At 40.2% G+C, this 17,986-nt stretch overlaps 1 protein-coding gene across 1 annotated transcript in view; it reads left to right on the forward strand.

Annotated features, from left to right (window-relative positions):
- The first annotated feature begins 912 nt into the window (after positions 1 to 912).
- Positions 913 to 17,986, forward strand: part of LOC115156084 (activin receptor type-1C) — a 31,706-nt gene continuing 14,632 nt past the window's right edge. Inside the window, exons 1-2 of the mRNA XM_029703360.1 lie at positions 913 to 1,204; positions 4,050 to 4,280. Coding sequence (XP_029559220.1) covers positions 1,135 to 1,204; positions 4,050 to 4,280 — 301 coding nt within the window. The 5' untranslated portion in view covers positions 913 to 1,134. The remainder of the gene's footprint in view (positions 1,205 to 4,049; positions 4,281 to 17,986) is intronic.

Here is a 17,986-nt window from a genome sequence, read left to right on the forward strand (position 1 = left end):
CTTCTCAGAAAGACAGAGAGAGGTCTCAGTAACTACAGGGCAACAGGCAGTGACCGTAGCTGAAGCAGAGAGTAGCTTTTCAAAGCTGAAGCCATTCAAATCCTACCTGAGGTCCACCATGTCACAGGAACACCTTAGTGGGATTGCTGTCATCAGTATTAACCATGCAATTGTTGGGGCAGATTTCTTATGATGATGTAATTGATGACTTTGCATCACGGAAGGCAAGAAAGGTCAGAGTTTAGATGGCAGTTGTGCAATTTAGTTTGTGTGTTTCTTGTTTGAAGTGCAATAGTGTAATAATCAGGTTCTCTTCTTTGTAAGTGTGTTATTCTATTATTTGTGTATTTGTGTGATAGGATTTGTGCAATTTCGTTTTATTTGTTTTTTATAGTTTTAAATGTTATGATACATTTTGGTGGGGGGGTTCGCCCAGGGAGCCATACACGCTAGAACCGCCACTGACGTGACAAATATACGTTGAAACGATTTATAAACTAGTTTATAGATGGTGAAATGGGAAAACAAAATATTGCATATATTGCTTTTTTTATATAGGCTTTTATCTTCGATGTTTGACTGGTGACAATATTGCTGTACTGCAAGGCAATATTGTCTTCTGAAATACCCAAATAGGTAAATGAGAAAAGGAGAATGCAGCTGATTGTGGTGCCAGATGCGAAGGTGGGTCATCAGTCCTCCACAAACATGTTTTAATTGTACTGCTATGATTTTTTGGGGGAAAACCAAGCACAGGACAATTTATAAATGGTAAAGTTATTGAATGTAGGCGCCAATTTTGGTTTATGACAGACAAGTGTGCTCCACGATTAAATGGTTGCTATTGACATGGGCTATAGACGACAATTTATCAGACATTCGTCAGTTAAGGGGCGTTCGTATCTCATTCGCATGTCTTTATCAGTGGGCTGGAGCGCTAATCCCTTTACATTCTAGTCGACAGAGGCGGAGCAAATCACCCGACTGCGTATTCAGTTCTCTCTCTCTCTGGTTATTTAGAGTGGAGCAATGCGAAGTGTGCACATGACGGATTTACCACGAAAGTAATGATTTACTCTAGAAAAACGGTATAGACAGGCGTCCGCGAACCAAGCAGATGGTGCACCTCCTGCCATGACTCGTACCAGGCTCCCCACGGTTGAAGCGGCATTGATATTTCTATCTGTCGCACAGCTGTGCACAGGTAGGCTATATGACAAACGTTCTCTGGGTTTCTTATTTAAACTGTGCGACCACTGCATGTATCGTGGGTTGTTTAGGCGGTAATTGTAGGCTCCTTTGCTGTGTCCTATGCTCAGTGCTTGACGGGCAGGAGCTCACCGGGGTACTGGCAAACGTTATACTGCTCGAGCTCCTGTTCCTTTTATAGAATATTAGCTCAAAAGCATTGTGCCACCCCTGCAACTAAATATAAACCGTACCGGCACCCAAAATTATCACCGGGACCTATTTCAGTCCAAGTCGAGTACTGCTTATGCTTGTAACGTTCGTTAGTTGGACTTCAAATGTACAGCCTGACAGTTTGAGTAGACTTAGTAATTTTGATGACGGCCGTTCATGTATGATAACAGTTCGCTACATATCTTTTTGTGAACACATTTTGTGCCCTGAACGTTATGCAATATCTACACTGTGTAATCATCTGAAAAATAGCTCTTGTCAAAAGATCAGTCTAAAATCTTGGTTTATTTTGAATCAACGTGATAGACGTTCACAGGTTCATGGTCAAAATGACTTGCGTCCGTTGTAGGCTGCTATGTCATAAACCTAATTTACTCTATAGTGTTACAATGAATTGTATTTTTCCGAGGCTCAATTTGTCCCACCTTTGTAAAATGAACCAAACACAAATGTTAATAACTTTTACATGTTTATTTATTATTATTATGTTGCTTTTAAAACGTTTTATTTACAGTACTATGATGAACGTATATTCTCTATGAATGGGTAGATGTAATGTTAACTCATGAATAGAGGCTCTTTACATTCAACAGTAAAGCCCCTGATAAAGTAGGAGTTTTTTTTTCTTACTTAGGCCTATTTACATAAAAGTTAGATATTACGCATTCATCTTCACTCATTTTCAAATACCAAACATTTTCAAAGGTTTTGGTTGGACCATATCCTACCACAATGTTGTATGGTCTGTGCCTTGATGGTGCAGACTGTTTAAGAGACTTTACAGAAGCTATGTCATATTATAGTGTAATATGATCTAAAAATCCAGGCATTGGCACTTATTCTGCTGATGGCTATGTCGAAGAAGGGTCTACTTGAGTAAAAGACATCACGGTGCTTGCTTAGTGAGTACCGCTCCTTCTTTTGAATCGGGCCACACGAGGCTCGAACCCAGGACCTCTGCATTGCTAGCACACGTGAAGATGTTTCTGAACACGTTTACATTTATGTGGATGCTACCATCATGAATGATGAGAGGGTAAGAGGGACAAAGGTTAGCATGTTTGGTTGTAGCCTCTGTAACTTTCTCACTCATCATTATTAATGAATTATTCATAATTTTTCTTAGTCATGGCATCCCCCATATAGCCTAACACTCACATATTTAGTTTTTCTTCTTCTTGTGATACTTTTTTTTACATTTATAATTAGTAGGTTTTATCTGTTTTAACAAACCATTTTTATTTTTGTACTTATATATTGAATATTGCACTGGAGGCTGATGAGGGGAGGACGGCTCATAATAATGGCTGGAAAAGAGCAAACAGAATGGCATCAAACACATGGAAACCATGGAAACCATGTGTTTGATGGATTTGATACCATTCCACCTATTCTGCTCCAGCCATTACCACGAGCCCGTCCTCCCCAATTAAGGTACCACCAACCTCCTGTGGTATATATATATTTTTTTTTTTTGTGGTGTGGTTTTCATATAAACCCTTGAGCTTCCAACCACACCTTCACACTGTTAAAAAAAATAATTATAAAGTTTTGTCTGTTGTTTTATAACTTGTTTTCTTTTGTGCAAATAAGTTAATCTTAAAGTAAATACTAAACTTTTGACTACTTTAATACACTATAAGTGAATTGTCCAAATATACTTATGACTTCTTCAAATAGGGGGACTAGATATAAGTGCTTTCATTTCTAAACAGTGAAACAGATATGAATGAAAATACCCTCAAATAATAAATAAAATTACGTGTTTTGATCATTTTAGTATTTTTGTCTTCAAAATTATTCTTAATTGTTTCAATTACAATTTATATCAAATGTTTGGTCAGTGTCAGGTAGCCAGACCCATTTGATGCCTACTTCTGCAACAAAAAGGTTGCTTGCTTTGTCAGGAATGGGCGCAATCTGGGAAACGGGCTCAAAGACTTTTGTGACAGTGTGTGTATATATACAAAAAAATTAATTCATACTCTTATTAAAAAGTGAAATTCCAACTTAGTGATGGAGGAAGTCACCCAGGAATCTTGTAAAGGCATATGTAAAATATGGACAAGTGAAGTCATTACCACATTTCACTGTTTTGAACACAACATACATTTGGAATGGATTAGTCTATTCATCTTCCCATCAGTAGTGTTGGCGGACATCTGATATTCAGAGAAATCGAGCTTCGCTCAGACATGTAGCAGGGACCTGAGAGAATGATCTGAGAGATTCCCTACAGGTCCAACCAGGCAAACCTCTGTGCCCTTACAAAAGATGGACACCGACCGATAGTATAGACCTACCTCCTTATAAGTAGGAGAGCCATGCTGTCCTCATCGCTTTATCAAATCAGGACAGGAGTGGGTAGAATCTCCAAGAAGAGCACAAGATTATCTGGGGGTTAATATCTGGGTTCTAAATGAACAGGCATTATACTTGTTTCCCCTGCCACGGAATTGATAAAAAAAAGACTGTTTTCCATGCTGTAGCTGAGATGGCTTGTCCTAAAACACGAGTTATACAGTAGTTCATGTTCTTCAGAAGCCTGGCAAGAAAGGCTCTAGAAAATCACAAATGTAGGAGTGTACTAAAATCAGACGTCTGGTGATGTCCCCCTGTTGTTTCAGCTCTGAAGTGTGTGTGCCAGCTATGTGCCAACGACACCTGTGAGACGGGCGCGGACGGGGCCTGCTGGAACTCTGTGATGCTGATCAACGGGAAGGAGGAGGCCGTCAAGTCCTGTCTGTCCCCGGCCGAGATGAGGGGACAGGTCTTCTGCTACAGCTCCCGGAACGTCTCCAAGAGGCACTGCTGCTTCACAGACTTCTGCAACAACGAGACCCTGCATCTGCACCCAGGTACTTATGAAGCTGTGGTAGTTTAGTTTCATTTGTTAGCGCTTTTGGTGCAATTTTTGCAAGTATGTGGTCAATTTTCACAACTTTTAGTCAAATTCAAAACAGATAATCAGAAAGGCAATTGACTAAGTACAACACACAATTATAGACTCACTCTTCACCACTGCTTTCCTAAACTTGCATTGGCCAATACAGCACAGTACTACTGTAATATATGCCATTTACAGTCCACACATTTTGGTATGTGTCCCCAGTGGGAAAACTGGTGTTGCTAGTGCCATGCTCTTATGAACTGAGCCACGTACAGGACCACTACAATACATAAGTACAATAAAATACAATACACAATTACAATACAGGTGGAAGATGTATGATTGCCATCCCGATGAGCGTACCACCCTGCTTCAGGCCGTGGGTGAGGCATGCAGTGATTTCAATCCAAACCTACAGTGCCTTCAGAAAGTATTCACACATCTTGGCATTTACCACATTTTGTTATGTTACAGCCTGAATTTAAAATGGTTTACATTGAGATTTCTTTTGTCACTAAGCCTACACACAATACCCCATAATGTCAAAGTGGAATTATGTTATTAGATTTTTTTTAAACATAAAAAAAAAATGAAAACCTGAAGTGTCTTGAGGCAATTAGTATTCAACCCCTTTATTACCTCATCTCTGTACCCCGCACATACAATTATCTGTAAGGTCGCTCAGTCGAGCAGTGCATTTCAAACAGTTTCAACCACAAAGACCAGGGAGGTTTTCCAATGTCTCTCAAAGAAGGGCACCTATTGGTAGATGGGTAAAAATAAAAAGCTGACATTGAATATCCCCTTTTCTTTCTTTCTTTATATATTGTTTTGAGCATGGTGAAGTTACTAATTACACTTTGGATGGTCACTATAAAGATACAGGTGTCCTTCCTAAATCAGTTGCTGGAGAGGCCAATGGTGACTTTAAAACAGTTAGAGTTTAATGGCTGTGATAGAAACTGAGGATGGATCAACAACGTAGTAGTTACTCCACAATACTAACCTAACTGACAGAGTGAAAAGAAGGAAGCTTGTACAAAATAAAAAATATTCCATAACATGCATCCTGTTTGCAACAAGGCACTAAAGTACTGCAAAATAATGGGGCAAAGCAATTAACATTTTGTCCTGAAAACAAAGTGTTATGTTTGGGGCAAATCCAATACAACACGTTAGAGTACCACTCTCCATATTTTTAAGCATACTGGTGGCTGCATCATGTTATGGGTATGCTTGTATTCATTAAGGACTGGGGAGTTTCTCAGGATAAAAAAGAAACGGAATGGAGTTAAGCACAGGCAAACTCAGAGAGGAAAACCTGGTTGTCTGCTTTCAACCAGACACTGGGAGATGAACTTGCCTTTCAGCAGGACAATAACCTAAAACACAAGGCCAAATCTACACTGGAGTTGCTTACCAAGAAGACAGTGAATGTTCCTGAGTTAGAGTTTTGACTTAAATCTGTTTGAAAATCTATGGCAAGACCTGAAAATGGTTGCCTAGCAAGGATAAACAACCACAAATTTGCCAGAGCTTGAAGAATTGGACAAATGTTGCACAGTCTAGGTTTGGAAAGCTCTTAGAGACTTACCCAGAAAGATTCACAGCTGTAATCACTGCCAAAGGTGATTATAACCTGTATTGACTCAGAGGGTTGTATAATTATCTAACCAAAATATAATAGTGTTTTATTTTCCATATACAGTACCAGTCAGAAGTTTGGACACACCTACTCATTCAAAGGTTTTTCTTTATTTGTACTATTTTATACATTGTAGAATAATAGTGACAACATCAACACTATGAAATAACACATGGAATCATGTAGTAACCAAAAAAATACATATTATATTTGAAATTCTTCAAAGTAGCCACCCTTTGCCTGATGACAGCTCTGCACACTCTTGGCATTCTCTCAACCAGCTGCATGAGGTAGTCACCTGGAATGCATTTCAATTAACAGGTGTGCCTTGTTAAAAGTTAATTTGCAGATTTTTTTCCCTTCTTAATGCGTTTGAGCAAATCAGTTGTGTTGTGACAAGGTAGCAGTGGTATACAGAAGATAGCCCTGTTTGGTAAAATACCAAGTCCATATTATGGCAAGAACAGCTCAAATAAGCAAAGAGAAACAACAGTCCACTCACTCACTACCGGTCAAAAGTTTTAGAACACCTACTCATTCAAGGGTTTTTCTTTAATTTTACTATTTTCTATATTGTAGAATAATAGTGATGACATCAAAACTCTGAAATAGCACATGAAATGGCACATGTAGTAACAAAAAAAAAGTGTTAAAACAAATCAAAATATATTTTATATTCTTCAAGGTAGCCACACTTTGCCTTGATGACATCTTTGCACAGTCGTGGAATTATCTCAACCAGCTTCATGATGAATGCTTTTCCAACAGTCTTGAAGGAGTTCCCACATATGCTGAACACTTGTTTTCCTTCACTCTGCAGTCCAACTCATCCCAAACCATCTCAATTAGGTTGAGGTCAGGTGATTGTGGAGGCCATGTCATCCGATGTAGCACTCCATCACTCTTCTTCTTGGTCAAATAGCCTTTACACAGCCTGGAGGTGTGTTTTGGGTCATTGTCCTGTTGAAAAACAAAAGATAGTCCCACTAAGCGCAAACCAGATGGGATATCGCTGCAGAAAGCTGTGGTAGCCATGCTGGTTAAGTGTGCCTTGAATTCTAAATAAATCACAGACCGTGTCACCAGCAAAGCACCCCCACACCATAAAACCTCCTCCGTGCTTTACGGTGGGAAATACACATGCGGAGATCATCCGTTCACCCACACCGCGTCTCACAAAGACACAGCGGTTGGAATCAGAAATCTCAAATTTGGACAGATTTCCACCTGTGTAATGTCCATTTCTCAGGTTTCTTGGCCCAAGCAAGTCTCTTCTTATTATTGGGGTCCTTTAGTAGTGGTTTCTTTGCAGCAATTCGACCATGAAGGCCTGATTCACACAGTCTCCTCTGAACAGTTGATGTTGAGATGTCTGTTACTTTGGACTCTGAAGCATTTATTTGGTCTGCAATTTCTGAGGCTTGTAACTCTAATGAACTTATCCTCTGCAGCAGAGGTAACTCTGGGTCTTCTATTCCTGTGGCGGTCCTCATGAGAGCCAGTTTCATCATAGCGCTTGATGGTTTTTTGGACTGCACTTGAAGAAACTTTCAAAGTCAAGGGGCGTGTACTTTCTGAAGGCATTGTATGTCAGGCTTAGACCCGTCGTGACAAAAGGTTTTCCCCCAGGTTCATGAACAATGAGGATGTTTACTGAGCTTTCGATGAGCACCTATGGCCAAATACTCAAGACAGGCTTGATGCAAACTAGTGCCTGCTAAACATTGCCTCTTTTAATTTCTTTCATTTGATTACATTGTGAATGATGTCTTCTTTGATCACACATGGGATAGAAATTATGGAAATGTGATTTTCAGTCCAATTTTAATTGGTAGTGCAAGTGTATTGCCTAATGTGAAACGGTGTAATTTAGCATACTACATTCAAAGGGCTATTTTTAAACATGTATCTAAAAAATGTTTGCTTTTGGATTAACTGGTTGTTAAAATAACTAAATTGCGAAGATATCATTACGTTGTGTTTTGGTGATTTAACCAAAGTCCTCATCATATTTCCCAGTAAATCTATATTTTGGATCAATAGGTTGTGTGGTGAAAGATGTCTACAAACAAAATGTATGCACAATGAAGGTTTTGAATGTAAGACTGGCTGCCTTACAAGTGTTACTTTGTGAAAATGGTACCAAAGCTATTAAAACAAACATTATGAAGTTATGATATTGCCAAATACTGTTCGAATATATTACCATGTCATTATGGTTTCAATTCCTGCTCAAGGTTTCGAGAGATTGGGCAAGATACCCTGTGAGAAAAGACTATGGCCATGTCCGAATACAGGTACTTGCATTCTAAATAGTAGGCATTTTGGGAATGCAATTAAAAAAAAAAATTATAGTATGTGAAATTTCGAAAAATGTATTGTGCTTTAAATGCCAGGATGTCATACTCCTTCTGGATTTTCACGTAGTAGAATTCGCTGCACACTATTGAGGAAGAGAATCATATTTTGAGGCCCATGTCTGTCTGACAATAGTTGATAATCAGCTGAGGGGACGCTCTGTACCTAAATGAACGAATGGCGGGAATCAACGCAATTGCGTATTAGATGACACATTCTCAGAAGGAGGAGCCTAGTATGCTGTTATTTATTGCCTAATGCATTAAATGTATACTAAACAGAATGTTATAAATGGTATGTAGTACGATTAGTACACAGTATGCATTTTAAGTAGTAGGCAAGACAGATTTCAGAATATTTTTTTTTGGAATCCCTAAATAGCCCAATATCCTAGAATAGATCTTGTACTCTTCATATCCTCTGATTTGACATATCTGACTTGTTCTGTACAAGTATTATATACAGTGAGTGTCATGAGGCGCTTAGAGTAGTTGAATCAGGTGTTTTAGTGCTGGGCTTGAACATCCTTTAGTTCTTCAGGTCCAGGGTTAGTAATGAGAATCCAATATACATGTAAGTACATCACATACCAATTATCATTTTAGACCCTGTTGTTTTATGTGAAAAATAATCAAACGCATAGAGAAAGCAACATTCTCCAAAGTAACATCCATCAATTGTTGATCCCCTTTGGCTATGAATGGATTGGATTAGGGTGTTGAATTGCCTGCTGATGTTTTGGAAAATAAACTGTACACTTGCTGAGGCCGCTCAATTTAAGAGATGTACTGACTACACTCTATCCTCTATTCATCAGTGCCTGTCCTCAGCCCTTAATAACAGTTCCCCTGGTTACCAGATTGATTATATGTGCTGAAGCAGAGCGGTCCAACTGCTTCCGAATTGCCCGAGCTCAGTGGCAACCCGTCATTTATTTATGTCTGTCCCTCATTTTAAGGTCAACCCTGTTATGTGAACTAAACTCTCATTTTAATATATTCCTTTTTAAATATTTTTTTTTCAAACGAGACTTTGAACATCTAATAGTCAAATCATAGTGTAAAAGCAGGTGAGCTGATTCTACCATTTTTGGTCATTTTCTGATGCTTTGTGGTGGGAAACTGAGCGGGTCGAGCATAACATGTCAACCCTGTTACCCATAGGCTAGAAATATTTGTAATTATTTTTTTTGTTAAGCTTGCATTCAATTGCCACTCCCTGTTGTACACAGCAAGCTTCCATTCCCCCTGTCACAAGGGGGTTTATGGCTGATTTTAAGGTGAAATGGTCAACCCTGTTACCTTTATTTGGCACATAATAGGCACTTACTATAGTACATTTTGAGATGGGAAAACTAGTTTTTTTATGAAGTTGATAAGCAACTGCTTGCTAATGTTACGATTAGGGGTAGGTCTAGAATAAGGGTTAAAGAGGGTAAGTTTAGGGCTAGGGTTAGTAAATGGTTAGTTAAAATGTTACTATTCAAATAAAGTGTTACTGCTATGCAGTGGAGGAAAAAGTACCCAATTGTCATACTTGAGTAAAAGTAAAGATACCTTAATAGAAAATGACTCAAGTAAAAGTGAGTCACCCAGTGAAATTCTACTTGCTTAAAAGTCCTGAAGTATTTGGTTTTAAATATACTTAAGTATCAAAAGTAAATGTAATTGCTAAAATATACTTAAGTAGTAAAACAAAAGTATAAATAAATTCAAATTCCTTATAAACTCAGCAAAAAAATTAACATCCTCTCACTGTCGGCTGCATTTATTTACATGTATGTGTAAATATTTGTATGAACATAAGATTCAACAACTGAGACATGTGACCTACGGAAATTGAATAATGTGTCCCTGAACAAAGGGGGGGGGGGGGTCAAAATCAAAAGTAACAGTCAGTATCTGGTGTGGCCACCAGCTGCATTAAGTACTGCAGTGCATCTCCTCATGGACTGCACCAGATTTGCCAGTTCTTGCTGTGAGATGTTACCCCACTTTTCCACCAAGGCACCTGCAAGTTTCCGGACATTTCTAGGGGAAATGGCCCTAGCCCTCACCCTCCGATCCAAAAGGTCCCAGATGTGCTCAATGTGATTGAGATCCGGGCTCTTCGCTGGCCATGGCAGAACACTGACGTTCCTGTCTTGCAGGAAATCATGCACAGAACGAGCAGTATGGCTGTTGACATTGTTATGCTATGACACACCGCCCCAGACCATGACGGACCCTCCACCTCCGAATTAAGCCCGCTCCAGAGTACAGGCATCGGTGTAATGCTCATTCCTTCGACAATAAACGCGAATCTGACCATCACCCCTGGTGAGACACAACCGTGACTCGTCACTGAAGAGCACTTTTTGCCAGTCCTGTCTGGTCCAGCAACGGTGTGTTTTTGCCCATAGGCGACGTTGTTGCCAGTGATGTCTGGTGAGGACCTGCCTTACAACAGGCCTACAAGCCTTTAGTCCAGCCTCTCTCAGCCTATTGCGGACAGTCTGAGTGCTGATGGAGGGATTGTGCGTTCCTGGTGTAACTCGGGCAGTTGTTATTGCCATCCTGTCCCGCAGGTGTGCTGTTCGGATGTACCGATCCTGTGCAGGTGTTGTTACACGTGGTCTGCCACTGTGAGGACGATTAGCTGTCCGACCTGTCTCCCTGTAGCGTTGTCTTAGGCGTCTCACAGTACGGACATTGCAATTTATTGCCCTGACCACATCTGCAGTCCTTGTGCTTCCTTGCAGCATGCCTAAGGCACGTTCACGCAGATGAGCAGGGACCCTGAGCATCTTTCTTTTGGTGTTTTTCAGAGACAGTAGAAAGGCCTCTTTAGTGTCCTAAGTTTTCATAACTGTGACCTTAATTGCCTACCGTCTGTAAGCTGTTAGTGTCTTAACGACCTTTCCACATTTGCATGTTCATTAATTGTTTACGGTTCGTTGAACAAGCATGGGAATCAGTGTTTAAACCCTTTACAATGAAGATCTGGGAAGTTATTTGGGTTTTTACGAATTATCTTTGAAAGACAGGGTCCTGACAAAGTTTATTAAGCAAACCAGTTGGCTCCATATTCTTTTCTTTTTTTAAGTTACGGACAGCCAGGGGCACACTGCAACACTCAGACATAATTTACAAACTCAGCATTTGTGTTTAGTGAGTCCGCCAGATCAGAGGCAGTAGGGATGACAGGGATGTTCTCTTGATAAGTGTGTGAATTGGACCATTTTCCTGTCCTGCTAAGCATTCAAAATGTAACGAGTACTTGGAGTAGAAAGCACATCATTTTCTTTAGGAATGTAGTGAAGTAAAAGTTGTCAAGAAATATAAATAGTGAAGTACAGATACCCCAAAAACTACTAAAGTAGTACTTTCAAGTATTTTTACTTAAGTACTTTACACAACTGCTGCTATGTTTATGGTTCTTATTGTAAAGAGTAGATCACATGACTGAAAGTGCAAAGTGCAGATGAGATGACGTTAGCCCATTACAGTTGGAATGTTAGACGTTTTATTTTATTAGGATCATTTTTAGCCCACCTAGGGCTGGTCTTCAAAGAGTCCTTTAGAAATGTAAAAACATACAGAAAATCTATAGTAACATGTCTCTGTGCGTGTAAAATACTGTATCTGTCTTGTCAGAATGACTGCCTCCATGTTGAGGCAAACCATTGGAGCCGTCTGTGTTTTGGGGAAAAATGAAACAAGGTACTCTTTATTTCAAACAGCTGACGGTGATTTCTATAAATGTGCTTACTTTCATGCCATCTCATAAATATTGAGATAGAGGTATTGTGATTTGGATATGAACGTTTTGAATTTGTCAAAAATGATGAATGACTCGAGATTGCTTCCCGAACACATGCCGCCCCCAAAGTAGCCTCCCAACCTTAGACAAAAAAGATTAGTGGCCTACTTAAAGCACATGGGGAAGTAGATATGTCCCAAGTGCATCCAGCTGATATGCATGTTGGAAAAACATTCCAGTATCTTTTAACCAGTAGAGCAATGGAGGTTAGAGGCTGATTTCCTGTTGTTTTGCACTTTTTGTTGAGTGATTTTTCTTTGCTCTACTGGGACATGTGGTAGAATAGGCTTTTAGGTAAAAGGGAAAGACATGTTATGAAATACTGGACTTGGGTTGTCAACTTGTGTTCACATATCTGACTCTGTGTACAGTTCTCACTCTGTCGATGTTGCAAGACATCTTACTAGATGAGGACACAAAGACTATTGCTGTAATGGGGATAGCTAAGACCACCAGGTCAAACAAACATGACACCACTTAAGCTTTCGCCTGGGGTCACACAAAGCAACGTCACACAATTTTAGTTGCATTTATTACCACAAGCCCTTCCTCCCCAATTAAGGTGCCACCAACCTCCTATGGTTGCAAGTGACATCATCTCAAGCAACTTTGCTGTTACATGAAGCAACTCATTTTTAAAAATGTAACCTTTATTTAACTAGGCAAGTCAGTTAAGAACAAATTCTTATTTACAATGACGGCCTACCGGTGAACAGTGGGTTAACTGCCTTGTTCAGGGGCAGAACGACAGATTTTTACTTTGTCAGCTCGTGGATTCGATCCAGCAACCTTTCGGTTACTCGCCCAACGCTCTAACCACTAGGCTTCCTGCTGCAACTCAAACGCGATTAAAATTGCATGCACGAGCCAATCAAATTGAAGCTGCTTGTTTGAGAATTCTAAACTCACCCCAAGTCATCTGCTGCATTACATTGTGGTTATTTGTTTATCCAACCATTTAGTTATTGTAACAGCAAGGATATATAAGACATGCAGCCTGTAAAATGTTGCTAGCTAGCCAAAATGACATTGCAAACACTAAGACAGCTAGCTAGCTAGCAACAAGCTAACCAAACTAGCAACGAACTAAGATGGCTAACACAGTTAACAGTTCAATTAGCAGAATGTCAGCCAAAATCCATCTCAATACAGTCAAGTCCATCTTCACCCATTGCCGGCCAGTGGGTTTCCTCTCACTACCACATTTGGTAGTGAGTGGAAACGCCAAGCGGATGCTTCACATCTATACATCCGGTGAAATATCTGTCTCATTGTTCTATCTGTGGTGCTAGTCTCTGTTCTGTCAACGCAGATCGTGGGTTGTGCTGCACAGCACTGACAGCTGTGTTGACATGACAACTTGGTCAATTCTGAACCTTCGAATGGATCATGTGACAAAAGAGTTTGTTTTGATTGGCTGTTGCTTGCAATTAGTTGCGCAAAGTTGAAGTTTCATCTGGATGCATCCAAGTTGCAGATGAGAAGCTTATTCGTGTCAGGGGGGTGTCTTGTTTTGCACGCTTTGAATAAAATGCAGTACGACAGGATCTTTATAAAACACACAGCTCTGTATTAGCTAGCTATAACTGGCATGTTCATGTGTCTTCGGTCATGATCAACGGAAAATAACCTCATGACCTGGGTGGTCTTAACCAATCATAGCGCAGTATGATATGACGGTAGAATGCAACCAATTACAATTGAGTATGTTGACACAAATGAATATTACAGGGGGTGTTTCACAAAGCAATAGAAAATAAACTCTATTGCGAGCAGCTAAAATTACGCGCAAGTTGTGTAACAGCAGCTCTACGCTGAGTGCAGTTCCTGTATTGTTGATATTAAGCTATACAGTGAAAAATAACTGTTCAACATAGAAAGAATAATGCTTTAGAACATTATTTTGTATTACTTTATTATGACATCATTTTGTATTACTTTATTACACTAGTATCTCCCATGGTAATTCCAGCATTCTAATCAGTGGAAGCAAAATAGCGGTGGAAGCAAAATAGCCCCATATCGTCAAAGATACGCAACCATATGTGACCTTAAGTGCTTTTCTGCACATGCTTCCATTTTTCGACGCCAGACTCACCACTGGTGTGCGTGGCCAAAGAGCTCTATTTTCATGTCATCTGACCATAGCACCGCCTGGAGTTTGATAAAAAACATTAGCACTTGGATTGGAAACGGTGCTATGCTTATCCTTACAAGGGGAGTGTGTTAGGGTTGAAAACAAGGGTGCCAATAATCCCCTGTCATGACGTTGCCCTCTTTGGACACTGCGAGCACCATCCCCCGACCTCTATACTTCTGACACCAGGCTCTGTAAGAGCGGTCGTAAATTCCTATGAGGAGACCCTCTCCTCATGGCCCCAGTATAGAGAGAACAAAGGAGTTATTCCACCTCACAGAACTGGAGAACCGAACAACATTTATGTTCTGGAGAAGGTATAAAAGATCGGTGAAGAATCCAGCTACGAACTGGTCCATTTGGTACAATTTTGTGAAACTCATGAGAGACAATACCGCCACATTACCATAATCATGTTTATACAATAGCCTCAGCTATGAGACTTACATCTAAATGGTTGTATAAAATGAATGAATAAGGATGGAACTGTTTGTGAAATTGTGTAATGTGATTTTGGACTGTTTAATGAAGGAAACTCTAATTCCCTTTGGAGTCTTAACTAAATCAGAGGACCGCCCATGAGCACACTTATGGTCTGGCGTCATAGGACAGGCCCTTTTCTGCTCTTCCGAAGAAAACCAAGGTGGGGGTTTTATATCACCAGACCGAGCTTACCTCAATTACGAGATGGCTAAAGGTTGGAGACCAGCTTACCTCGATAACGAGAGGGCCAAGGTTTGACCATGCATTCCTCTTTCTGAACTTTTAACCATACCACGTGGTTAAACTTTTAGACTATCGATACCGACAGAATAAGAACAAGTCTTTAATATTAATTACTAGTCTGCAGCTAGGAATTCGGTACTGAACGCGAAGACCGACAACCGCCGAAACATCTGCCCTATAACGACATTAATGAATGTCACTCTGAACTACCCATTCTAACCACGACAGAGAGGGCGGACAGACTCTCCAACAGAAACAAACTTTTCAACAGAGATCCCGACGACACACTGAGCGTAAATATATATATATATATATATTGATTGCAATTGTTCCCGAATGAGTGAGTGTTCAAGTGCAAAAGATTAGTATTTCAATTGTTATAATTATCAACTCTGTAGTGCCTTCTCAGCTGACACCCCCCACTCCCCTTTTGTCTAACAAGCCGCCATGCTGGTTTAGCCCACTAGGGCACATTCCTCTATCATTTCTTTGTAACGATATCTACTGTTTGTTATGCATTTCTGTGAATTACCTAGTTAGTAAATAAATTATTTTAAGACAATTGATGTATGGATGACTCATAGTGAAGACTGGGTTCGTGCAGATAACCAACAATTTACAACGTTTGGAATGAGACTGACGAGGTAAAGAATACGTCATTAATCAGAAGACTAAGTGATCAGATATTAAAATATTTGAAAGTTATATTAGGAAAATTATAACTTTAATCTGAATATTTTCCTTGGTGGCCCGACTTCCTAGTTAATTACAGTTACATGATTAATCAGGTTAATCGCGTAATAATAATTAGTTATTTGATAAATATGTCTTCAGTTTAATGATGCCAAAGACATGACACCCCTATATATTTTTTTATCTTTATCAAGGGTGCCAATAATTATGGACCTGACTGGACATAGCACCAAGATGCATTTTGAGTTGTCCTTTGCAATGCATGACTCCATGGTATGTATTGTTGGCAAAACAAGCTTCACCATCAGGATGCTTTGCTGTTCCCCCCACTCGGTTTGGCTTGTGCTATCGAGTTTTGGTTTTCGTCCTTGTTTTTATTACTTGTGACAGTGTACCAACCTGGGCGGTACTCGGTTTGGTCTACCAGTATTGCGGCGCTGAGGGTTTGTCTTAGTTGTCTGTGTAACTTGTCTGTCCACCGGAATCCTCCCAGTTATAGCCTTCGGGTTTGAGGACCGCGCCTACCCCGCAAGATTTGGAGACTATGTTTCGCTCCAGCAGGCTTGCAGTTCTTCACTGAGTGAACTAGGTGTCGCGAGGTGCACCACGTTTCATCTCTCACAGGGCGCAGCCATCTTGCCTTGACTCATGTGTGTACCACGGTGAACCACGGTGAACGAGCTATGCAAAGTAGCTAGATTAACGAGAGGTGACCATTGCAGGACTAAGCACTGTTATAAACACACTTCCCCTTAAGTCCTGCCAACAATGTACAGTTGAAGTCGGAAGTTTACATACACTTAGGTTGGAGACATTAAAACTCGTTTTTCAACCACTCCACAAATGTCTTGTTACCAAACTATAGTTTTGGCAAGTCGGTTAGGACATCTACTTTGTGCATGACACAAGTCATTTTTCCAACAATTGTTTACAAATAGATTATTTCACTTATAATTCACTGTATCACAATTCCAGTGGGTCAGAAGTTTACATACACTAAGTTGACTGTGCCTTTAAACAGCTTGGAAAATTCCAGAAAATGTTGTCATGGCTTTAGAAGCTTCTGAAGTCAATTGGAGGTGTACCTGTGGATGTATTTCAAGGCCTACCTTCAAACTCAGTGCCTCTTTTGCTTGACGTCATGGGAAAATCAAAATAAATCAGCCAAGACCTCACACAAAAATGGTAGACCTCCACAAGTCTGGTTCATCCTTGGGAGCAATTTCCAAACGCCTGAAGGTACCACATTCATCTGTACAAACAATAGTATGCAAGTATAAACGCCAATGGGTTCACGCAGCTGTCATACCGCTCAGGAAGGAGATGCGTTCTTTCTCCTAGAGATGAACGTACTTTGGTGGGAAAAGTGCAAATCAATCCCAGAACAACAGCAAAGGACCTTGTGAAGATGCTGGAGGAAACGGGTACAAAAGTATCTATATCCACAGTAAAACGAGTCCTATATCGACATAACCTGAAAGGCCGCTCAGCAAGGAAGAAGCCACGGCTCCAAAACCGCCATTAAAAAAGCCAGACTACATTTTGCAACTGCACATGGGGACAAAGATCGTACTTTTTGGAGAAATGTCCTCTAGTCTGATGAAACAAAAATAGAACTGTTTGGCCATAATGACGATCGTTATGTTTGGAGGAAAAAGGGAGAGGCTTGCAAGCTGAAGAACACCATCCCAAACGTGAAGCACAGGGGTGGCAGCATCATGTTGTGGGGGTGCTTTGCTGCAGGAGGGACTCGTGCACTTCACAAAATAGATGGCATCATGAGGATGGAAAATAATGTGAATAAATTGAAGCAAAATCTCAAGACATCAGTCAGGAAGTTAAAGCTTGGTCGCAAATGGGTCTTCCAAATGGACAATGACACAAGCATACTTCCAAAGTTGTGGCAAAATGGCTTAAGGACAACAAAGTCAAGGTATTGGAGTGGCCATCACAAAGCCCTGACATCAATCCTATAGAAAATTTGTGGGCAGAACTGAAAAAGCGTGTGTGAGCAAGGAGGCCTACAAACATGACTCAGTTACACCAGCTCTGTCAGGAGTAATGGGCCAAAACCTATTGTGTGAAGCTTGTGGAAGGCTACCCGTAACATTTGACCCAAGTTAAACAATTTAAAGGCAATGCTAACAAATACTAATTGAGTGTATGTGACCCACTGGGAATGTGATGAAAGAAATAAAAGCTGAAATAAATCATTCTCTCTGCTATTATTCTGACATTTCACATTCTTAAAATAAAGTGGTGATCCTAACTGACCTAAGACAGGGAATTTTTACTAGGATTAAATGTCAGGAAT

Source organism: Salmo trutta, chromosome 20, assembly GCF_901001165.1.
Source record: "Salmo trutta chromosome 20, fSalTru1.1, whole genome shotgun sequence".
Taxonomy (NCBI): domain Eukaryota; kingdom Metazoa; phylum Chordata; class Actinopteri; order Salmoniformes; family Salmonidae; genus Salmo; species Salmo trutta.